The following is a 25,231-nucleotide window of genomic DNA, read 5'->3' on the forward strand; positions in this document are numbered from 1 at the left end:
ATTTTAAATGCTGCCCCCACAAAGAAATGATAAATGTTTGAGGTGATGGATATGCTAATTACCCTGATTTAATCATTGTACAATGTATACATGTATTGAAACATCACATTTTATTCCATAAATATGTATGAATATTGTGTCAAATAATAATAAAAAGAAAGAAAGAAAAGCAAAGCAAAAAAGGATTAATTTGTAGGAAAATTAGGTGGGAGAATGCAATCCAAACACATTTCTTTTCTTTTTCTTTTTTTTTTTTTTGAGACAGAGGTCTTGCTTTGTTGCCCAAGCTAGAGTGAGTGCCGTGGTGCCATGGCGTCAGCCTAGTTCACAGCAACCTCAAACTCCTGGGCTCAAGCAATCCTCCTGCCTCAGCCTCCTGAGTAGCTGGGATTACAGGCATGCGCCACCATACCCGGCTAATTTTTACTATATATATTAGTTGGCCAATTAATTTCTTTCTATTTATAGTAGAGATGGGATCTCGCTCTTGCTCAGGCTGGTTTCGAACTCCTAACCTGGAGCAATCCGCCTGCCTCAGCCTCCCAGAGTGCTAGGATTACAGGCATGAGCCACCGCACCCGGCCCCAAACAAATTTCTTTATAAGTGACTTTACACATTGCAAAACTAGTACAGTTGTCTCTTGGTATCCATGGGATAATTGGTGCCAGGAAGCCCCAAGGTTACCAAAATCTACAGATGTTCAAGTATTTGATAGAAAATATGTGGTATTTGTATAACCTACCTACATCCTCTTGTAAACTTTAAATCATCTCTAGATTTCTTATAATAATTTAATATAATGTAAATGCTAAGTAAATAGCTGTTATACTGTATTGTTTAGGAAATAATGACAAAGAGAAAAAGTGTCTTTATGTTTAATACAGACACAACTATTCTTTTTTTTCCCAAATGTTTTCAATCCACAGTTGGTTGTATCCATGAATGTATAATTCATGGATAGGGAGGCCTGACTGTATAGTAAAAGTAGTTAGGAGTCAAGATCATGACAAATGAAGTGTGAATAATCATAGTACACATCATAAGGTTTGAATGATTTATAATCTAAGTAGATTAGTTTATACTTACTTGACATAAAAATTGCTGAATGTTTATGTCAACCATTTTATGAATTTATTGTGTCATAAAGTACCAGTGTATCTCCTGTAGATAATAAATTTAAGCACCAGTCTGGAACTGCTATAAAGAAATAGAGCCAAAAATAAATAAATAAATTAATTAATTAAAAAAAAAAAAGAAAGAAAGAAATAGATCCAGAGACCTGTGGACCTAGGTCTACCTGCTATTTCCATACAAGTTATGCTTTCAGATTGAATACTGAGTCCAATACTTCATATTTTTATTTGGTGGGAGAGAGGCAAGGGAAAGATAATATCACAGATCCTGGAAAATTTTAATTTGTGCATATTTTTACCAAGTTAATATCGATGAGAATAAGAATGGAATTTACAGTTCCAAATAGGCAGGTAATCAAACATATTTTCAAATGATTTCTCATTTAAAATAAAAACATTTTTCTTTTAAAGGCCTTTGGCTCTGGGAGCTGATATTTGTATGTATTCTGCAACAAAATATATGAATGGTAAGATATGTACAGTCTACACTTTGGATATTCTTTTCCATGGATTGGAGAAAATAAGCATAGGGCTTGACATTTTGATCTCTTTTCTTCTACTGTTACGTGACTCACGTAAAAAGTTAAAAAAGTTACACTTGATTAAATGTAAGATTTTATTTATCTTAAACAAAACTATGCTCATGATTTATGAGAAGAGGATTAAAATTTACTATAAAAGATTGTGCTTTTGTCCTGCTGACATCTGAAAAAGAAATATTTAGTTTTCATATCATTTTTGTTTTATTGTTTTAGGTATAGCTTTTGCTATTGTCAAATTGAATAAAATTTGCTTCAACTTATTTTATAGGACTTTTTCCCTCAAGGTTTTTTCAAGTGGAAGTCATATTTTAGAAATTATAAAATAAAGAATAAATATAAATTGTTTTTAACCTAAATGTTTTTGTTTTGTTTTTAGGCCACAGTGATGTTCTAATGGGCTTAGTGTCTGTTAATTCTGAAAGCCTCCATGATAAGCTTCGTTTCTTACAGAATTGTAAGTATTAAAAAGTCCAGAATCCTTCTTATGCGCTCAGTGACTACATTTCACATTTGTATTCCTGTTAAATGTTGTGAAGTTATAGCATTCTGAAAATATAGGAAAAAATTAGAAATAGAAGGAAAAAAATTTTGACTTTTAGAGGAAAATAGAAAAACTTAGAGCCGGGCATGGTGGCTCATCCCTGTAATCCTAGCACTCTGGATGGCCGAGGTGGGAGTATCGCTCAAGGTCAGGAGTTCAAGACCAGCCCGATCAAGAGCGAGACCCTGTCTCTACTAAAAATAGAAGGAAATTAATTGGCCAACTAAAATATATATAGAGAAAATTAGCCGGGCATGGTTGTGCATGCCTGTAGTCCCAGCTACTCGGGAGGCTGAGGCAGTAGGATTGCTTGAGCCCAGGAGTTTGAGGTTGCTGTGAGCTAGGCTGATGCCACTGCACTCTAGCCAGGGAAACAGAGTGAGACTGTGTCTCAAAAAAAAAAAAAAAATATATATATATATATATATATACTTATAGCATAGCAAGAATTTATGATATGATACAACAAATGAGTTTTGTTATTTTCATATCCATGTTAATTTTAATCATATTTGGGAAGCCTAAGTGAATTTTCAGTTTTAAGACTTAATGAATATTTTTATTTTTGTAAAAAACATTTGGAATGACGGCATTCATATACTATACTTTTTATATCTAGAATGATGGTTAATTTTAAAGAGCACTTCAGACATAAACTTACATTTTCAACAGGTATCTAAATAACATGTCCTGTTTATATTGTTTAGTTCAACTTAAGTGTGGATAAAGATTTAAGCAGCGCAGTATGACAGACAAGATAAGAACATAACTAGAAATAAAAATACCCTTTTAGGAAATAGCTATTAAAGTCATGAAAGGAGAGACTGAGGAGGAAAACCAAAACTTATTGCCTGATAAATGTCCATTCATTTAGAAAAAGTAGGAATAAGATATGTATCCAGGAGGCATGTGAAATCGTCGGCTGCGTTAGACAAAGGCTAAATAGAATGCTGGTAGAACATTCAGTAATAATAGAAGTTGAACTGCTATTTCTCTCCGTATGTAATAATTTTTCAAAGAAATATAAGGGTAGATTATGGGCAGAATGTCATTTCATTAAAATCATAGAAAGAGCTATCTTCATCTTTGAAAAGTTCATATCATAGTGTTTTTACTTACTTTTTCACATACTCATTTCTCCTAAAGTAAATTTCTCTATGCATATTTTGTTTCATTCTCATGTTTCTGATTCGATATATTTACCCCCTGAAACTCAAACATTGAGCTGTGTAGCTAGCTTTTCAGAGTCATTATAATGAAAGAGAGAGGCCAGAGAATTTTCTGGGCCCCACCCGACTTCAGACTAACCCAAGATGTGTTCATTTTGCAGCTCTTGGAGTGGTTCCGTCTCCTGTTGACTGTTACCTCTGCAATCGAGGTCTGAAGACTCTGCAAGTCCGAATGGAGAAGCATTTCAAAAATGCAATGGCAGTTGCCCAGTTTCTGGAGTCAAATCCTCGGGTAGAAAAGGTTGTTTATCCTGGTATGTTAATTTGATTTCTAAGCAGATATGCCTGTACTAGGATTTTAACACTTATCTAGAGCATTCCGTTTATGTAACATTTGTTTGTAAGTTAAAATTTTCATATGTATTTATGTTGGTCATTTATTTTTGAGTACTGCCATGCATCCGTCTCTGTGGTGGGTCTAGTGGAAAGAAGATGGACATGATCTCTGTCCTTGTGTTGCCTGGAGTCTAGTAGATGCTTGGATATTAAAAATCAGTTTTATACGTTAGATGTTACTGTGGTGATAGTTTGAAGGGTTGTGTGTATCTATTCAAAGATTGCAACATTTTACTTTTCAGGTGATTTGTTGGTAATCTTGTCAGTCTGCTCATCTGCACTAGCTCTAACTTTAACCTGATAGAGCAGCGGTCCCCAAACTTTTTGGCACCAGGGACTGGCTTCATGGAAGACAATCCTTCCGTGGACCCAGGGGTAGCAGTAGGGGTGGGGGTAGTATGGTCCCAGGATAACCCAAGCGCGACACATTCCTTGTGCAGTGAAACTTCTCATCCAATGACGATCTGCACCTGCTGCTGCTCCCCAGCACCAGCACCAGGCACCAGATTTTCACCAGGAGCGGCCAACCTAGATCCCTCGCATGCGCAGTACACAGTAGCGTTAGCAGTCCTATGAGAATCCCGTGCCACTACTGATAAGAAAGGAGGCAGAGCCTAAGCTGTGACGGGAGCAATGGGGAGGGGTCCCAAACAGGGACTGAGGCTGACTCTCTTGCCCGCCCGCCACCACCCACCTCCTGCCCCATGGCCCGCCCTCCAACAGGCTGCTTACCCACACTGGTCCCCTGCCAGGGGTTAGGGACCACCATGATAGCGATTTGTCCCCATTGAAACTTGATAATTTATGTGACAAAATTCCCCTGAGGATCTCTTACTTCCTTTTCTAATTCCCTCACCTCTCCCAGCACCTAGAATTGCTCCTGTGGAATTAGCAGACTGACATGTTACTCTTTGAATTTATTTGACCAATCCGTTAAGCTGGGGTGCTCTTAAGTAAATAGTATTTTTTAAAAAAAACCCTTTGAGGTAACTAGCCATGTGGTTTTGGGTTGAGAGGAGAATTAAGACTGGCCCCTGTCTGCAAGGAATTTAGGTACACCAAGCAGAAACACCTAGGAGATGAAATGCCCTATTCTTATTGTAGGTAAAGAGCTGTGATTGGTGAATATATTTGGATGGAGGGAGGGAGAAAAGTTTTGAGCTGTGCCCTGAAGAATAGGCAACATTTGTTAAAAGGGCACAGAAAAGGCATTTCAGATACATTCAACCTGTGTTTATTAAAAATAGAGTTGGCCCTGACAACTGTGGGCCACACTTTGCACTAGGAACTGGGACCCAATTATTATCAAATGAAATTGATTTGCCCCCATGGAACTAGTCTGATGGATAAGACAGATATTAAGCAAGAAATTGCAGAGGGATAGAATTAATACGGGGAGTGTAGGTTAAAGGGACAGCATGTGCAAAGGTCCTGAACATGAAAGAGAGTGCAGTGGAGCTGGCATAAAGAAAGCTGGAGAAGGTACAAAAGATAAGTCAGTATGAAGCTGGAGAGAGAGACAGGGGCCTACACAAGTAGACAGATGTGAGCATGCCATAGAGCTCAATGTTAGGCTTATTTGTAGTATATTTATGTAGACCATGAAATTTCTCCCTCCTCATGACATGTTTGGCTCTCAAATAACACTTTTATGCTACCTTGTGATTTCAGGGCTGCCCTCTCATCCGCAGCATGAGTTGGTGAAGCGTCAGTGCACAGGTTGTACGGGGATGGTCACATTTTATATTAAGGGCGCTCTTCAACATGCTGAGACTTTCCTCGAGAGCCTAAAGGTAAGCTTTCAAAATAGCTTCTTAAATGGTAGAGGTACGACCTCCTTATAGCAGTTCCTTATCTCTCACTTCTACCCGACCCAGATAATATTTTTGTATCTGCATGTCACATCCATAAATCTTACCGTGAGTTGCATTGGGTCAAGAAAGACTTCAACACCAATGGCTCAGTGGCAGACATCTAAATATGTTCATTTGCTTAACTGTGCACATACTACAATCAGTTGGAGAGGGACAGAATGTTTTAATGCACTGGTGTCCCAGTTTATCTAAAAGTAAATCCCTTTTTCAGATGAAATAGGTGAAACCTCAAAGCAGTGTGTAGTTAGTGCACTGCACAAAGGCCATTGTGAAATCCTTCCTGCCAGTGGTTTTTCAAACCCTGTGTCTTGCAGGTTGCATCTGCCTTGGTTGAGGGAAGGAGAAGCCTTTGTCTAATTTTCAGAGAGTCCTGAGGCTCTTGGTAGAGAGGCCTGTGTAGCTTCACACACTTGGTTTACTTTACTCATGCAGTTTAAATACTGCAGGTCCAGTAAACAGAGACGTGCCAGATTAGGCAAAGCCCTCCTGGTGTGACTCAAATTTAATACAGTTATGAGAGTAATTTTTAAAACATTTGTAAATGGCAATGGCAGTTAACACTAAATAGAAAAACTGCGACTTTTTTTTCTAATCTTTTCCCTCTGCCAATGAGGAGTTAAATGGGTTTATTTAATAAGGGATACTTATTAACAGGTGAGTTTATATAACTTGGTAGACATTTAGAGATTTTAGTGTTTAAATGGTAATCATGGAGTTAGGTGTCAAATGTAATAATTCTGAGGTTTTAGAGCTCATATTAAGTATGACTTAAGTATAGGGCCAAATTAGGAAGATACAGGAGTTTCACTTGGATCAGGTTTTAATGTTTTAAGTAAAAACTTAAACATAATATGCCTAATTGGTGAAATCATTGTGAGAGACTTTATTCTCATTTTTTTCCTGAATTTCTTACCAGGGCCATTTTATTAAAAACATTTAGTTTTAGATTTTAGTATTTTTATTTTACTAGAAGATCTCAATTTATGTTTTCTTTGCTATAGTTATTTGGTCTGGCTGTGAGCTTGGGAGGATGTGAAAGTCTTGCTGAACTTCCGTAAGCATATTTATTGTTTTCTCTGTATTTCAAATTGAATGTCAGCTTTAACGATTGTTTAGAAAAGGATTATGATAAAATTATGGATATTTCAAGATATTTAACAATAAGAATATCATGGCACTAGGTAATAAGAATGGACTCTAACCCAGTCAAGATGGAGACCCTGAAAAAATCTAATGGTGGGCTACTTACCAGTAAGCTGTGTCCTTCCAAAAGTTGATTTCTTCTTTGATCTGCATCAAAGAGATTCCAGCAGCAACTGTATTCTATGATCTCTGACCTCTGATCCAGGGCCTGTGTTCTATCCATTTGGCCTTGGAAGAGAGATTGGAGACTTTGTACTGGAAAGGCTGTTTTCAAGGCTCCTTGGGAAATAGAGAATGTGTCTCTGATGCAATTCTCAGATTCATTTGTTCTCTGTTCTGTGTGGGACAAACCTTTAGTAGCTTCATGTTGTCTACAAGGTAAGTCCAAACTCCAATTTGGTATTCCAGGCCCTTCACTCTCTGACGCAATCAATTCATCTACTTTTATCAAAGAGTAGAGGATATTGAAACAGGAAGCAGCCTAGGATCAAATAGTTCAACAGCATATTTTATAGACAAGGAAAGAAAGAACCAGAAAATATAGCTGATTTATTCAAATGTCACACATGAGTATGTTAGCAACTTCATTCTTAGCTTTGCATCAAAAACAGTGAGGGGAGATAAAAGAAGCCTGATCTGGATTTCTGATCCATTTGCTTGCTTTATCATGAAGCAATTGCTTGCTTTACCATGAAGCTTCCATTTTTTTCATTCATAAAATGGGATTAATAATTAATGATTACCATTTATTGATTACCTGTCCCACCAAACATTCCTGTATGTGCTGCTATGACCTTTACTGTATGCTGCTATGACCATAGATTATAATTATTCCAGGGGTAAGTCAACATCATTACCTAATAATTTCCAATTGTACTAAATGCATGTGGTAAGTTTCTGTGGTTTCATTTGCATAAACATTTATAAAATAACTTGCCTTGACAGCACTGTGTTGTGGAATGTCAGAGATTATCCAAATTTAGGCATATTTTCTGCTTTCTCATTGTAGTTTATAGTTAGGGAGAGATCAGGCAATCTCACAGTTAAAATATATATGATGTCCAACTAGTGATTTGAAATAATTAATGTAAAACAGGTAGCTTTTCTTTTAGTCATCCCAGGTGATGCCTGCTAGTAAATCTTTATGCACAAGAGGGCACACTAAGCATACATATATATAGTTGGTTTATTTTTCATACTAATTAAATGTATGTTACTTTAAGACTCTCTTAAAAATAGACCTCTCCTTATTTATTTGGGAATTTGGTTTAAAGTTGCTTGGCCCTCACACACACCAGCTTGGGTTATCACCCTGTTGCCAGTGGATGAGTGGATTTAGGTCAGGGCTTGTCAGTTCTACAGCCTTCATTCTGTGCTCCCAACTCTGCTGCAACTAGTGGAGCATTACAATAAGGCAGAGAGATAGTGGAGCCAACGTGTATTGGCTTAGTCTCCCAGCCTAACAAAACATTAACTCTGTGACCTTAGAAAAGCTATTTATCTTCTCTAAATCTCAATTTTCTCATTTGCAAAATGTGAGTAACATCGCACCCACCTCTTAGGAATGTTATGGGCACATGGGAAAAAATCCCAATGCCTTAGTTCATAGTAAATATCCAATAAATATTAATTACTACTGTGAATCATTGTCTTATATTAGGCATCTATATTCCAGCTACTTATGAGTGCTTTATATAGGTTTCTTTAACAAACTTTTTAGATGTTATACCCAATTTTTATCCATCTTTAAAAAAATGAATTCATATACACAAATCACCTAGCAGCATACTTGCCTCATACTAAGCACACAGTAGGTGCTATCTGTTATTTTTTTAGAACAAGAGATAGGCACTGAGGATAGGTGGTAACTTTGACAAGTGCACAAGAGCCTGCCAGGGCAGAACATTTTAGGGAGGATGTTTGTGTATAGAAACTTCATTAGAGTGATAAAAGAAGATGCCCATGTACTCAGACCACAAGCTAGGAGAAAGCAGCTTAGGCATTGATTATTCTGGTGGTGTGCAGGGAAAGGAAGAGTGTTAGTTGCAAGATACATGTTGGGGGTAAGTAAGACTATAACCTTCTCCTCCATTATACCTCAGCCCACAGAGATTTCTCCCTCCCTTGAACTCTAGCTGTTGCTTTGTTGCCCAGGGTAAAGAAAATATCTCATTCTTCTTGGTTTCCCAATTCTTACTACAGTGCATGACACATAATAGGTGCTTTACCCTTACACATGTTGATTATGGTGATGAGTTGCTAGACAGTTCAGCAAATTCTTGAAGGCCTCTATGCCATGGGTTATATGCTGGAGTTCTTGATGCTCAGTGGTTGCTACTAGAGCTCCTTGATTATCTTTCCCTGATGTGCCTGACAAGTGCCAGTTCCTGATTGATTCAATGATCCAAATAAAATAAATTCTGGCAGACTTTTGTTTCCAGAGGCCTCTTATAAGTAGCTGTCCAGCAGGTTGGTCATAGGGTATATCACTTCTGGTCAAAGCCTCATTCAGGGAGGTGTTGAAACCTACACACTGGAGGCTATTCCTGTCCCTCCTGCATGGGAGTGCTGGGCAGGGACCTTCGCAGTGTCTAGATCTATTAATAGTATACCTTACCAATGAGATAAACAGGATTTGAAAAAAATCTTGGTTTTCACTTAAAATTATGAATAGAATATATAAATTTCATGATTTCTCATTTTTTTTTGCCTGTGAATAATTATATGGGTATCAAAAATTTGATATATGGGGTAATATGCCTCCACTGTCACAACATAATGATCAAGAATTTTCTCATGTCTCCTTCCAGGGCTATCATGACCCATGTATCAGTGCCTAAGAAGGACAGAGATGTCTTTGGAATTAGTGACACAATGATTCGACTCTCTGTGGGCTTAGAGGATGAAAAAGATCTCCTGGAAGATCTAGATCAAGCATTGAAGGCAGCAGTAAGTGTGATTATTTTTGTGTCTGTGTTTCATCTTTGGGGTGGGATTTCTGTATTTATAAAGAGTGCTGTCACGGTGAAATCGAAAGGTTTTTCTCTTCTTAAAATGGATGGGTGTGTAAATATATAGGGAACTCTTTTGAAGGAAAGATTTAAAGGATGGTGGTATTCAGAAAAGACTTCTTCAGGAGGTAAGGGTTTTTGCCTACAGGTTTAATAACATATTTTTCCTGTGTCTTGTTATTACAGCACCCTCTGAGTGGAAATTGCAACTAGTATTTCAGAACTGCCTTTACAAGCTGCTTCCCGAGGAGATCAAATCTTCTGAATAATTTAATGGACAATTAATGAGCTTTCACAAAATTTTCAAGTGAAAAATGTTAATTTTCACTTGAAAGGTAAATGTCAGTACCTTTCAGAACTGTAACTTTCTATGGGTCATCCTTGTTAAAAAATAGTTTTCTGTATATCGTATTATAATTGACAGTTCAATTCTATTACTATCTTTTTTTGTAATAGTAGTATATTTAATGTGTATATAAATGTTACAAATTAACTTTTCTACATCAAACAAAGTAACATTTTACATCAAGAGAAAAAGAGGACAGGAAGGGGTTTGATGAACAAGTCCAAGGAAAGTGATGTGGATAAGAAGAATGTTTTCAGCAGATCCAATCAGTGTTCATTCTATTAGTGTCTTCCAAGGGGGATTTCCTCATTTGGGGCAGAGCCTTTGGTGGCAAGTGCTGGTTGCTTATCATTGTAATCAGCTGCATGAACAAACACAAAATGACATACCCTATATATATTTTGCTTGTACTTTTCTTATGCTTTGGAGTCCCAAGCCAGTAGAACTCAATGACCAGAACCTTATAATCTTTCTGTTGAACAAAGCATTTTACCTTTTGAGTTGTCTCCCAGAAACAGCAGACTGATTGCAAGATAACAACACCAAGACTCGTCATGCGTCACCAATCTGTGAATTCTGAATTAGACCTCCTGCACACATTGCTTTCAACCCCACCTGCCCCAATAGATGTAGCCACCTTACTGAAGCCCTTATTAAAATCTCTGCCCTTGGTTGGTCAGAGAAACAGATTTAAGGCAGTTCTCTCTTCTCTTAGGTGATGTCACCTGTAACAATTTACCTTTCTTCCTTGGCCATCCTCTTTGTCTCAGTAATTGGCTTTCTGTGAGGTGAGCAATCGGACCTGGGCCAGAACCTCTTTGTTGATTCTGTTAATATCTTTGTGTTGATTTTGCTATACATTTGCCTCTGAAGGTGGTGAGACCTATGTTACTTTTTGGGATCTGTTAGGTCCAGAGCTGAGAGGGAGACACACGAAACCTCATGCATAGCAAAATGCTGTTTATTTTGGGCATCTGGCTGCAGATGGGGGGAGGCCTCAAGACACCCCAAGGAAGGGGAAAGCCTTGGGTTTTATAGGAGGTTTTTCCAGGGGGAGTGAGTAAGTAGGCCAGAACAGCTGCTGTAATAAATTCTTTTCAAACAACCAATTTCTGGGACCCCTGCATTAGTCTCATCCTGCAGAGATGGGGGGTAGCTTTGTCTTTATCAGGGGAGATATAAATGCTGGTATGGCTGCAACTGTCTGTGGTTGGAGTTAGATTTACAACCTCCAGACTCCCTAGACTCCTGTGGCTATTGTTTCACAGGCTTTATGATCAGTATCTAAGTTTTCCATTAACTGCATTCCATCCTATGCATACTTTCTGGGTTTCCACCCTAAATAAACCTAAAAGAATCACGTTCTTTTTTTCATAGTCTAAGACTTATTTTCATCATGTTTATAATATAATGGTAATTCATTTTGGATGTTTTGTGAATAATTTAAATTATTAAATGAACATTCTTTAACAAGTGTGATTTTTGCATATTGTTGAAAAGATCTTTGAAAGCAATGAAAGCAGTGGTTTACACTTAATTATTATAAGCTAAAAGTTTCAAGTGTGAAATTATACTGATTTAAGTTTGTACTTAATATATTTTAAAAAATAAATCTAATTATCAAATGCACCCCATTGTGACATTCCTATACATTATGTGACATTAACCTATATTCCTGCATCCTTTTAATTCCCAACATTGCTCTTAGAGATTTCAGCCTCTTATGTTAAGTTTTATAAATTCAATTAAATAACTATTATTCCAAAATCTTAGTGTTTGCAGATTGGTTATAAATTCTATACATGGCACATTAACGGTCACCTTTATACAGAGAAATATTACTCTTTGTATTTTTATCTGAAATAGTAAATTTGTTGAGGCTACTGAAAGATATGCTTAAATAGAATCTTTTACATTTAAGTGCATGGTCAGAAGTTGTCATCAGTAAGCCATAAGTCAAATGCAGATGATCACCATGTTAAGGTGAGATACATTCTTGGGAATGTCTTCAGGTCAGGTTTGTATTATATGTAACTCGGATTGCTTATTTTCAGCATATATACAGTTATAATAATAATAGTAACAACAGTATAATGGCTCATATGTGGTACTAATAATACAGTGTAATACTGTGATTATAATACCCCTGTACTGTAATAATAAGTTACAGAAACTATTGTGTTCTTTCTTTTAATTCAAACAAAACATAAAAGCAAACTCATACAAAAAATGTAGATAGGCGATAGGAGAAATTTTAAAAAGGAATATTAGCACTCATCTAAGGTTTTATTAACACTAGGTTAATAGGAATGTTATACTCACTTTGATCTTGTAACCAAATCAATAATTTCATAATTTCACCTTTCCATGTCAATAATGAATCTACTACACTGCTGAGTAACAGTTGATGCTTTCATTGGTGCACTGTCTTTCACATGTTTCCTTTTTTTAAAATTTCAGAATATTATGGGAGTACAAACATTTAGGTTTCATATATTTCCTTTGCACCACCCAAGTCAGCTACAGCACACCAATCCCTCAGACAGGGTGCACTGCACACATTAGATGTAAATATACCCATCCTCTCCTCCCCTCTTCCACCTGCCCAACACCTGATGACTGTTTCTTCCATATGTGGACATACCTGTTGATCAATTAGTACCAATTTGATGGTGAGTACATGTGGTGCTTGTTTTTCTATTCTTATGATATTTCAATTAGAAGAATGGGCTCCAGCTTTATCTAGAATAATGCAAGAGGTGCTAGATCACCATTGTTTTTTGTGGCTGAGTAGAACTCCATAGTATACATATACCACATTTTATTAATCCACTCATGTATTAATTAATCCACTCATAGGCACTTGAGTTGTTTCCACATCTTTGCAACTGTGAATTGTGCTGCTATAAACATTTGAGTACAGATATCCTTTTTTATAGAATGCCTCTTGTTCCTTTGGATAGACACTCAGTAGTGGGATTGCTGGATCAAATGGTAGTTCTACTTGTAGCTCTTTGAGGTATCTTCATACTACTTTCCACAGAGTTGTACTAGTTTGCAGTCTGACCAGGAGTGTCTGAGTGTTCCTATCTCTCTGCATCCTGGCCAATATTTATTTTGGTGCTTTTTCATAGAAGCCATTTTCACTACAGTTAAGTGATATCTCATTGTGGTTTTGATTTTCATTTCCCTGATGATTAGAGATGTTGAGCATTTTTTCATGTCTATTGGCCATTAGTTTGTCTTGTTTTGAAAGGTTTCTGATCATATCTTTTGCCGACTTTTTAATGGTGTTGATTGATTTTTTTTCTTGCTAATTTTCCTGAGTTCTAAATAGTTTCTAGTTATTAACCCTTTGTCAGATGTATAGCATGAAAATATTTTCTCCCATTCTGTAGGTTGTCTGTTTGTTTTCGTGATAGTTTCCTTGGCTGTGCAGAAGCTTTTTAATTTGATCAGGTCCCATTTATTTATTTTTGTTGTTGCTGTTATTGCCTTCGGAGTCTTCTTCATAAATCCTTACCCTAGGCTGATGTTTATAAGAGTTTTTCCAACATTGTCTTCTAGAATTCTTATAATTTCATGCCATAGGTTTAAGCCTGTTATCTATCGTGAGTTGATTTTTGTGAGAAGTGAGATGTGTGAATCCTGTTTCAGTCCTCTACATGTGGCTATCCAATTTTCCCAGCACCATTTATTGAATAAGGATTCTTTCCCCCAGTGTACGTTTTTTATGCTTTGTCAAAGATCAGATGGTAATATGAGGATGGTTTTGTGTCTGTGTTCTCAGTTCTGTCTCATTGGTCTATGTCTCCTTATTCTTACTTTGTCCATTATAATTTTCCTGATAGTCGCATGACTGAAGCCTAATGCTTTCACAATGAACGATGGTGTCTGGCATTTCTCTGAATGCTTCTTTCTACTTTTGTTTGCATAGTAATCACCTTTCTCTTCACTGCAGTCTCACCTGGACTTGCAGTGGACTTTTGTATCGGGGTCATGATAATAAGGGTAAACACAGACTCACAAAATCAAATAAAAATGTTCAGAAGAAAGTGATGCTATGCGTAAGTAATTATATAAACATTGAGACCAGCCGCTAGCTAAAGATGCTGCCCCAATAAACCAAATAAACCATGCGAGTTTGTTTACATGCATGAAAGAAACTAGTTCCCAAATTATTTATTTAATTATTTAATTATAAATTATCCCTATGGGGACCCTTGAGAGTCCATTCATAAGTGGGAAACATCAAAGTCAGGTTGTCCATAACCCCTGGACTGCCTTTTAAAATTGTTTTTGTACTGAAGGTTTTCTGTCTTGTATCTTGTTTCAGTGAAAAGAGTATCACAGAACCTGATGAATAATAGTGCTGAGTAGGAGGAGAATATGTAAGATTACACATTCTTCTGTATTGTCCACAACATGAATTACATGTGTAGGATCTATAAGTAATGACTCTAGAGGCAGGAGCATTTTGAGGCAGGTTTTATCCCAGTATGGTTTCTGGCAGATCTGATTTCTTGCCATCTCAGCTGTGGAAATAAATGAAGCCTAAGCAAATGAGAAAAGGAAAGGCTTTTTATTCTGGGCTTTACTATAGCATGGGAGTTAGCCTCCATCACCTGTGTTTTGGCAGAGACTCAAAGGCAGGGAGATCGGTGGAAAAGCTTTATAGGGGAAAGTAGGGGAGGCTTCAGGCCTGCCCTGCTTGGAGGCTGTTGGCATGGAGAAGCTAGACACAGGCTAGCTAGCAGTAAGGCACGCTATGTCATTGGCTGGCGCTGCATGTTTGGCATTTTCTGGTTGGTCCTAAGTTGGAAGCAGGGACAAAAGTCAGGGCAGCTGTCAGTCATTAATAACTTCCTGGCCGTTGTTGCACAAGTTATTGTTTAGCTTCCTGGATTGTCACTAGAGATACCAGTCTGACTTCCTGCCATTCTGATTTATGGTAGGCTGACCCTTTGGGTTGTTTAGTGTCAGAAAGGATGTTTATTTCCTGGGTAGGTTGCTGCAGGTTGTGGATCAAAGTCCTATTTATTTTTTTACTGTTCCAACTGTGGTGTCTTTTTCTTTTCTTTTCATTTTTTTTTTATTTCGGCAGATTATGGGGGTACAGATTTTAAGGTTTCAATAAATGCCCATTTCCCCCCTCCCCCCACAAGTCTGAGTCTCCAGCATGACCATCCCCCAGATGGTGCACATCCCACTCATTATGTATGTATATACCCGCCCCCTACCCCTCCCACATGCCCAATACCCTATTACTGTAGTACCTATGTGTCCACTTAGGTGCTGCTCAGTTAATACCAGTTTGCTGGTGAGTATATGTGGTGCTTGTTTTTCCATTCTTGGGAAACTTCACTTAGTAGTATGGGTTCCAGCTCTAACCAGGAAAATATAAGATGTGCTATATCACCATTGTTTCTTAGAGCTGAATAGTACTCCATGGTATACATATACCACATTTTATTAATCCATTCTTGGATTGATGGGCACTTGGGCTGTTTCCACAGCCTTACAATTAGGAATTATACTGCTATAAACATTTGAGTGCAGGTGTCTTTTTTGTAGAGTGTCATTGGGTAGATGCCCATCAATGGGATTGCTGGATCAAATGGTAGATTCACTTGTATCACTTTAAGGTACCTCCATATTGCTTTCCACAGAGATTGAACTAGTTTGCAGTCCCACCAGCAGTGTAGGAGTGTTCCTCTCTCTCCACATCCACGCCAGCATTTATTGTTTGGAGACTTTTTGATAAAGGCCATTCTCACTGGAGTTAAGTGATATCTCATTGTGGTTTTGATTTGCATTTCCCTGATGATTAGAGATGTTGAGCATTTTTTCATATGTTTGTTGGCCATTCTTCTGTCTTCTTTAGAAAAGTTTCTGTTCAAGTCCTTTGCCCACTTTTTAATAGGGTTATTTGATTTTTTTTCTTGCTGATTTTCATGAGTTCTAAGTATATTCTAGTTATCAGCCCCTTATTGGATGCGTAGGATGCAAAAATTTTCTCCCATTCTGTAGGTTGTCTGTTTACTTTCATGACTATTTCTTTGGCTGTGCAGAAGCTTTGTAGTTTGATCATGTCCCATTTATTTATTTTTGATGCTGCTGTGATTGCCTTAGGGGACTTCTTCATAAATTCTTTGCCTAGACCGATGTCTAGGAGAGTGTTTCCAACATTTTCCTCTAGAATTCTAATAGTTTCATACCTTAGGTTTATGTCTGTTATCCAGCGTGAGTTGATTTTTGTGAGAGGTGAAAGGTGTGGTCCTGCTTTAGTCTTCTACAGGTGGCTATCCAGTTTTCCCAGCACCATTTATTGAAAAGGGATTCTTTTCAATAAATGGTGCTGGGAATGTTTTTGTCTGCTTTGTCAAAGATTAGATGGCTATATGAGGATGGTTTTATATCAGGATTCTCAGTTCTGTTCCACTGGTCAATATTTCTATTTTTGTGCCAGTACAAGATTGATTTAATTACTACCACTTTGTAGTATAGTTTGATGTCTGGCATATTAATGCTTCCCATTTTGTTTTTGTTGCCTAGAATTGCTTTTGATATTCGGGGTCTTCTTTGGTTCCATACAAAGTGTAAAATTATTTTTTCTATATCTCTGAAGAATGCTGACGAGATTTTATATAGGTATTGCATTGAATCTGTAGATCAGTTTGGGTAGTATAGACATTTTGATGATGTTGAGTCTGCCGATCCACGAGCATGGTATGGATTTCCATCTGTTTACATCCTCTGCTATTTCCTTCCTCAGTGCTTCGTAGTTCTCCCTGTAGAGGTCTTTTACGTCCTTGGTTAAGTATATTCCTAGGTACTTTAATTTCTTTGCTGCTATTGTGAAGGGAATTGAGTCTTTGATTTGGTTCTCAATTAGATTGTTGTTGGCGTATATGAATGCCTCTGAGTTCTGCGTATTGATTTTGTATCCTGAGACTTTACTAAATTCATTGATCAGTTCCAGGAGTTTCTTGGTTGAATCTTTGGGGTGTTCTGATCTCTTCTGGCCCTATTTGAATACCTTTAATTCCATTTTCCTGTCTGATTGCTGTAGCCAGGACTTCCAGCACTATGTTGAATAAAAGTGGAGATAGTGGGCAGCCTTGTCTGGTTCCAGTTCTAAGTGGGAATGCTTTCAATTTTTCCCCATTCAGTATGATGTTGGCTATGGGTCTGTCATATATGGCTTGTATCATTTTTACGTATGTCCCTTTTATGCCTATTTTCTTAAGTGTTCGTATCATGAAAGGGTGTTGAATTTTGTCAAAAGTTTTTTCTGCATCTATTGAAAGAATCATGTGGTCTTTGTTTTTGCTTCTGTTTATGTGGTGAATTGCATTTATGGATTTATGTATGTTGAATCATCCCTGCCTCCCTGGGATGAAGCCCACTTGGTTGTGATGGATTATTTTTTTGATAAGTGTCTGGATTCGGTTAGCTAAGATTTTGTTGAAAATTTTTGCATCTATATTCATTAGGGATATTGGTCTGTAGTTTTCTTTTTTTGTTACATCCTTTCCTGGTTTTGGTATCAGAGTAATATTCGCTTCATAAAAGGTGTCGGGGAGGTTTCCGTTCTTCTCGATGTTGTGGAATAGTTTCTGCAAGATAGGTACTAGTTCTTCTTTGTAAGTGTGGTAAAATTCAGGTGTGAAGCCATCTGAACCAGGACTTTTCTTTTTAGGGAGATTTTTAATTGCTGTTTCTATTTCAGCTGTTGAGATTGGTCTGTTCAGGGAATCTATTTCTTCCTGGTTGAGCCTAGGGAGGCTGTGTGTTTCTAGAAATTTGTCCATTTCCTCCACATTTTCCAGTTTGTGTGCATAAAGATTTTTGTAGTATTCATAAATTGTATCTTGTATCTCTTTGGGATCAGTTGTGATATCTCCTTTTTTATTCCTGATGGAGCTTATTAGAGATTTCTCTTTTCTGCTTTTCGTTAGCTTAGCCAATGGTGTGTCAGTTTTGTTTATTTTTTCAAAGAACCAACTTTTTGTTTTATTAATCTCCTGAATAGCTTCCCTGTTTTCAATTTCATTTAGTTCTGATTTGATCTTGTTGATTTCACCACTTCTGCTGGGTTTGGGGCTGGTCTGTTCTTCTTTTTCCAGCTCTTTGAGTCGTTTCATTAGATTGTCTATTTGTGATCTTTTTGACTTTTGGTTATAGGCATTCATGGAGATAAACTTTCCTCTCAGAACTGCTCTAGCTGTGTCCCAGAGGAATTGATAACTTGTCTCTCCATTGTCATTTTCTTTATAGAATTTTTTTATTTCCATCTTGATTTCTTCATTTATGAAATAATCATTTAGTAGGAGGTTGTTTAATTTCCACGTTTTTGTGTAGAAATGTGAGTTTCTGTTACAGTTGATTTCTACTTTATTGCACTGTGATCTGAGAAGATGCATGGTATGATTTGTATTTTTTTAAATTTCTTGAGGTTTACTTTGTGTCCTAGGATATGGTCAATCTTAGAGAATGTCCGTGAGCTGATGAGAAGAACGTATATTCAGTGGATTTTGGGTAGAATGTCCTGTAAATGTCAATCAGACCCAATTGTTCTAGAGTTTTGTTTAAGTCCATTATTTCGTTATTAATTTTCTGTTTGGAGGATCTGTCTTGTGCCATCACTGGGGTGTTGAAATCTCCGGTGATTATGGAGTTGCTATTAATCAATTTGCTTAGATCCAGTAAGGTTTGCTTTATGAAACTGGGTGCCCCTAAGTTGGGTGCATATATATTTAAAATTGTTATCTCTTCTTGTTGAACTGTGCCCTTCACCATTATATAATGACCCTCTTTGCCTTTCACTACTTTTGTTGGTTTAAAAACTAAATTGTCTGAAATTAGAACTGCCACGCCCACCTTCTTTTGGCTTCCACTTACCTGGAATACTGATCTCCACCCTTTTACTTTTAGTCTATATGCATCCTTGCAGGTTAGATTTGTTTCCTGAAGACAGCATGCACTTGGCCTGTATTTTCTTATCCTTTCAGCCAGCCTATATCTCTTGAGTGGAGAGTTTAAGCCATTCACATTTATTGAGAGAACTGATAGGTAAGGTAGATTACTGTTCATTCTGTTGGGTTAGATGTTGTTGCTTTGATTTCTCTCTTGAGCCATTGTATTATCTGGCCTTTAATCTTTGGGTTTTGGTTGTTTTTATATTCGTGAGTCTTTATTATGGTGTTCCATGCATAACACTGTTTTGAGTACTTCTTGTAGGGCTGGTCTTGTCTTGGTGAATTCTCTGAAACTTTGCTTGTCTGGGAATGTCTTTATTTCTCCTTCATATACGAAGCTTAGTTTTGCAGGGAATAAGATTCTAGGCTGGGCATTGTTTTGTTTCAGAAGAGTGAGAATGGGGCCCCAGTCTCTCCTTGCTTTTAAAGTCTCATTAGAGAAGTCTGGTGTTATTTGAATTGGCTTTCCCTTGTATGTTACTTGCTTCTTTCGTCTTACAGCTCTTAGAAGGGCCTCTTTAGTAGATATTTTGGTCAGTCTGATGACTGCATGTCGTGACATCTTCCTGTTTGTATTCAACCTCCCAGGGGTCCTCTGAGCTTCTGGAACTTGTATATCAAGATTTTGAGCAAGGCTTTGCATATTTTCCTCTATTATATCTTCAAATAGCTTGTCCAACCCTTGAGTGTTGTCTTCTTCCCCTTCTGGTAACCCTATGACCCTCACATTAGGTTTCTTCATACAACCCCACATCTCTTGTAGGCTTTGCTCTTTTTCTTGTTTCTCTGCTCTATCTCTGTGACTGTTTTATTTAGTTGGATGGTGTTATCTTCAATCTCTGAGATTCTTTCTTCTGTTTGATCTACCCTGTTCTTGAGACTTTCCACTGTATTTTGTAGTTCCCTGAATTGATTCTTCATTTCCAGGAGTTCGATTAAACTTTTCTTCATTGTGTCTATTTCTTTAGTGAAGTTTTGTTCTAGGTCCTAGAGGCTTTTTGTGGTTTCTTTGTGTTGGTTTCTATTGTGTTGGTTGTTGCAGGTCGGTGAGTGTTCTTATGATCCACATATGAAATTCCTCTTCTGTCATTTTGGTTGCCTGATTTTGGTTGGTGTCTGTTTCTAGGGGGCTGGTGCTCCTCTTTGGGGGTGTGTTTTCCATTTGGTTCTTCATATTTCCACAGTTCCTTCGCTAATTTCTTCCCATGTTGATCAATTGTTGTTTCTTTTCTTTAGGTTTTTGTTTGGGTATTCACACACCTTGTTTAGTTTCTGAGCCGGTAGATAGTGTCTGTGGGTGAGATTCGACCACTCCCTGTATAATGAGTTAATAGGTGCCGTGAAAAGGCTGTGCAGGATGTCTTCCCTGTCAGTAGATGGCACTTGCTTGGAGGAACAGGCTACGCTATTGTTTTTGTGTCCTGTTATCAGCTCTTGTTCCTGTAGAGAGGCACTCTAGTGCCTCAGGTGGTCGTTGGGGCCCTGGGACTTCCAAGTGTGTCTTTTTCTCCCCCTCAGTGAGGGCTGGTCTAGGAGAGAGTCTGGGTGGAGCTTGATTGGGTTAGCCTGCCCTCAGGCACCACCAATGCTGTTAGCAGGGGTCAAAGTTCTTTTCTCTGCTTCCAGGAAAAGCTGTCAAGGAGGGGCTGGAATGGCCCTGCTCAGCCAGAAAGTCTGCTTGTGGGGGTGGGGCTGTCTGAGACCCGCAGTCTGGAGCGGGCCTCCCTTCTTTCCACCCTCCCCAACTCCACAGCTACTCCTGGGCCTCTGCCAGCAGGCCAGACCACACGCCAGCAAGCGTCCCCTGCCTGTGATGCTGGTGGGGAGGTTCCCTGCGCAGGAACGCTACCTGGGCTGGGTGTATGGCCTCCTTTTGGGAGGAAGGTTGCCCTCTAGGACGCTGATCTGTCCCTGAAGGCACACACACTTCAGTAGGCTGTTCACATATATCCCTTCTGTGCCCCGGGCAATGCTAGACCTCGGTGCATGGGATCTGGTCTGCAGGTCTGACTTCTGGGCCCCATAGTTCAAACTATATCCCCACCAGGGAGAGGAGTGCTGGTCCCAATTTGCCCACAGGGAGCCCAAGCTGGGTGTATGTCTCTCAGCCTCAGGGTCTGCCCCTTTCTCCTGGGATCACCGTGCCAGCAGCACCGGGGAGGGCTGGCCGGTAGGGAGCTCACAGTCTGAGTTCCCCTTAGTCAGCTGTAGGGTCCCAAAAGGGAAGGTCCCATTCCCTGGAGGTGCCTCCGGCTGGTGGCTATATTGTCTCTCTGGGCAGCGGGTGTGTGTGTGTGTGTGGGTGGGGGGGGTGGGGTGGGGGGGGTGTAGGGTCAGCGGAGGGGAGGAGGAGGAGGCAATATGGCGCCTGCTGTGCAGCTCAGGTCTGTGCACACGGAGGTACCCCGAGGGATTTGGGAGCCTGGTGCTGTGTCTGCTACAGGCTTACCGCTGGCTGGCGGCAGCCGTCTCTGGGCTGGTGTCCTCAGGTGTCCTGTCTTTTAAATCTTTTGCTGTAGTTCTTATACTGCAGAATCTCTATCCATGCATGCCTGTTGGAAGGCTTCATATGCTTTATCAAGTTGCTCACTGATGTTTTTATCCATTCTTCTTCGTCCTGTAGCATTACTTAGCCTTGTCTTCATGAACCGTGTGGCTACAGAGCGCACTACAGAGATGGTCGCTTCTCCTCAGGACCCAGTGGCTGACCGGGAGCAGCAGGTCACGTCCACTGCACAGCGTTAGACGGAGTACCGTACTGCAGACCGCCAGCCAGGAAAAAGATCAACACTCCAAATTCGAAGGACGGTCTCTACCGAATGCGTACATCTTTCGCACCATGCTAAAGTCGAAGAATTCCAGGTGGAACATCGAGAGCCAGGGCCCGATGTACAGCAGTGTGAGGTGAGCAGAGAATGAAGGTGAGGTTGCTACTTCAGACAAAGGGTCAGTCCAGAGTGGCCTCTCTGAGGAGAGGACACCGGAGCAGAAGCCAGAAGATGCGAGGGAGGGAGAATGTGAATAGCTGGGGGAGGCGGGGTCCAGGCAGAAGGCAAGACTGGCACAAAGACCTGGTGGAGGGGCCTGAGGACCGCAGGGAGGCCTGGGTGGCTGGCACATGCAGCTGCGTGCATCAGGAAGCAATGCAAAGTTCTATTTTTACATATGTTTTGGCCACTGTTCATTTAGGATCTTTCTTGAGTCTTCTCTTTTCCTCACACTCCATATCTACCAAATCCTATTGGTTCTATTTTCAAAATATGTCAGAATCCAACCACCTCCTGAGCACCTACATGTATTTACAAAAATGTCTCCCAAAGTCAATCAAGGTACTATTACCAGATAATGTGAGAATGAATGATGGAAAAAACAAAGCAATAAACAAAATCTTGACCACAATATCTCATATATCTAACATGTCTTGAAAAGTTTATTCAGGCAATTAGCAATTGTGTCTATCCAGTGGCATATCATAAAGTCTTCACACTTCACAGGCATCTAACAAGTTTTTATTGTGTACATACTATTGTACTCTACCTGAAGATACATTCACTCTGATGCTCTCTGTTGGACAGATATTGAGCTGAGTGGGGGATGGAAAGCAGCACCTGGCAGTGTACAAACTGCTGTATGTAAAAGCCAGAGTGAAAAATGGAACATCGGTATGGCACCAAAGAAAGTTCTCATATTTTCTGAAACATATGTGAAACTTACTCCTTAAACATGTAAGCAAATCCAGTTAGGACCACCCCATGGGTTAGCAAACTTTTTCTGTAAGTGGGAAGATCCTGAAGACTTTAGGTTTTGCAGGTATAAGTCATGTGGAATCTGTCACAACTACTCAGCTCTGCTGTTACAGCACAAAAGTGGCTGTAGACAATACATAAACAACTGAGCAGAATATGTTCATATAATTTCATCTGTAAATATTTTAGTATGAATTTCTAAAAGACAAGAACTCACTCTTAAAAACATACCCATGTTTTCTGAATGTGGTGGCCCAGGACTAATGTGTGCTCATCCTTTTCATAGCAGTTTTGTTCAAACAACATGATATTGAAAGCCATAAAACCACATAGTCCAACATCTATTAATTAAGTTAATTGTAGTAAGTGGGCCCTACACTCCCTATATTTAGGAAGATATGTGCTGTGAATACATGTCATAACCACACAAGCCCACACATGGCCTCTGCTAATAGGATCTTCTTCCTGAGTGCTTTCTGCTAGCTTTATGCTAGGATTCAGGGCAGTGAATGTCAGGAGGTAGGAGCAGGCTCTATTCCTTGGTCTATATGCAAAACAAAACTAGGTTGGCTCTCCTCAAAACAGCATTCTATCTGAAGCTAATAGGGACATGCAAGGTATTTTAATATTATAATATAAGTGTCCAATTAATTAATATCTCTACTTGACACTTCAAGTGTGTAGTAGTAGGGTCTGTGCACTAATTATTCTGAAATCTCTATTTTTGACCTTTTCATGTTAACAGGATTTAATACCTGAATATGATGGGGACAGGTGGTAGCTATAGGGTACAACAGAATCTATAAATATTATTTGGGTAGAAGCTGAATTTTCACTTGACTCAATAGCTTAGATTTATTTATTATAATACGCTAATTTTGTTCTTTGTTTTAGAGATGGGGTCTTGGTATATTGCCCAGGCTACAGTGCTATTCATAGGCAGGATTATGTGCACTGCAGTATGGAATCCCTGTGCTCAAGAAATCCTCCTTCCTCAGCCTTTGGAGTAACTGCTACACCATGGCTGGCTGTGATCTACTAATTTTATGCAAACCCTAATTTGGCTGCCAGATTTGGGGGTTGAAAATTATTTTTCTTTAATAACAAGTTTTGTGACCTTTGCAATTTTGTCATAAGAGCCAGTTCAAACATGGATGCACAAAACTAAATTACACAATTTAAATCAATCAAGTAATTATTAATAGATAATGGTCAAAATTCCAGGTGAGATTCTATACTGACTTCACTTTACTTAAAGCACATTTCAAAGCAAATAGGGATTGAAAAATCTCTCTTTTGGATCTGAACATGCAACATCTCCAACAAACGTGTGTATGTGGTGTTTCTCAAACATTTCAGGTCACAGTGTTGTTTGTTTTGTATAGACAAAACCCAAACTAGGGTCAAAGTTTGGGGTAATTTTGTCCAGTAAGTATTTCTTTCATTTTCCTAGAAATCATAATCTTTGATATAATGAACTTATTTTCTCCTAAATTTCTCCATGTTTGTGTTAGCAATCTATTGTCTTTGTTAGTAAGATTAAATTCAGAGCAGCCCCCTTAGTATTTTTTGTCATTGTTCTCAAGTGGGTTTGACCTTTCTGCATTTGGAAGCATGTGGGGTTGTGCCATGGGCCACCAGGGAGGTCAAATGCCCTGCAGTGAGCCAGATGATTCTGCACATGGAGAGTTTCTCCCCTTAAAATGTTTCCTCTACGGTATAAAATTGTCAGTAAGAGAAGTGAAGACATTTTCAATTGTTGCTTTACAAGTTGAACAAGACTTTCTGCATGTCTGGATAGTTCAAATAGCTTATTAATCACTTTTATATCTTAACTCTGTGCCAGTTTATGAGCTGTACAAAAGATGTCATCCACTTTCTCTATTGGAACACATGACCCTGGCAGCATTCCTCTCAAAAGATACTGAAAATATCAGTTTCTCTGATACAAAAATATCAAAACTCTCTGACCTAAGTGGTTTCCACTTGGTCTACTTACCTTATACCATTTCCTTGGCTTGAGCTTGTAAGAATCTAGTTTTCAAATGGCCAATTATTATTATTTTACCCATTTTACAGAAGAGGAAACTAAGACTTGTAGAGCTTAAGTAAATTTCCCTCTCAAGTCACAGAGACACCAGGTTCCAAAGTTGAGCTTCAAACCTAAGCAGTTTGTCTCCTAGACTCACTGCTTAACTGTTATTCAAAAATACCTGAGTTAGTGTTTCATTATGTTTTTGAGCCATAGTCGGCTTTTTAAAATATCATTGTGAAATGTATCCTAATGATTTTGGGGTTACTTCTTCATCCCAAATGCTTGAATCTGTTCAATTTTCAGTCTAGATATT

The 25,231-nt window shown here is 38.7% G+C and overlaps 1 protein-coding gene across 1 annotated transcript; it reads left to right on the forward strand.

Annotated features, from left to right (window-relative positions):
* The first annotated feature begins 2,026 nt into the window (after window positions 1–2,026).
* LOC105884240 (cystathionine gamma-lyase-like) lies at window positions 2,027–11,588 on the forward strand. Its single transcript, XM_075999352.1, has 6 exons — window positions 2,027–2,130; window positions 3,548–3,700; window positions 5,454–5,575; window positions 6,658–6,710; window positions 9,610–9,748; window positions 9,997–11,588. Exons 1-6 carry the CDS (start codon window positions 2,070–2,072, stop codon window positions 10,021–10,023), a joined length of 555 nt encoding a protein of 184 aa, XP_075855467.1. The 5' UTR covers window positions 2,027–2,069; the 3' UTR covers window positions 10,024–11,588.
* The last annotated feature ends 13,643 nt before the right edge of the window (window positions 11,589–25,231 follow it).

The sequence above is a fragment of the Microcebus murinus genome, chromosome 2, assembly GCF_040939455.1.
Source record: "Microcebus murinus isolate Inina chromosome 2, M.murinus_Inina_mat1.0, whole genome shotgun sequence".
In the NCBI taxonomy this organism is placed as follows: Eukaryota; Metazoa; Chordata; class Mammalia; order Primates; family Cheirogaleidae; genus Microcebus; species Microcebus murinus.

Bases quoted from the DNA above. Each gene is read 5' to 3' on its own strand.
- LOC105884240 (XM_075999352.1), top strand. From the start codon at position 2,070: ATGGGCTTAGTGTCTGTTAATTCTGAAAGCCTCCATGATAAGCTTCGT. The intron at 2,131-3,547 runs GTAAGTATTAAA...TTCATTTTGCAG, and splicing joins GCTTCGTTTCTTACAGAATT to CTCTTGGAGTGGTTCCGTCT. The intron at 9,749-9,996 runs GTAAGTGTGATT...TTGTTATTACAG, and splicing joins ATCAAGCATTGAAGGCAGCA to CACCCTCTGAGTGGAAATTG.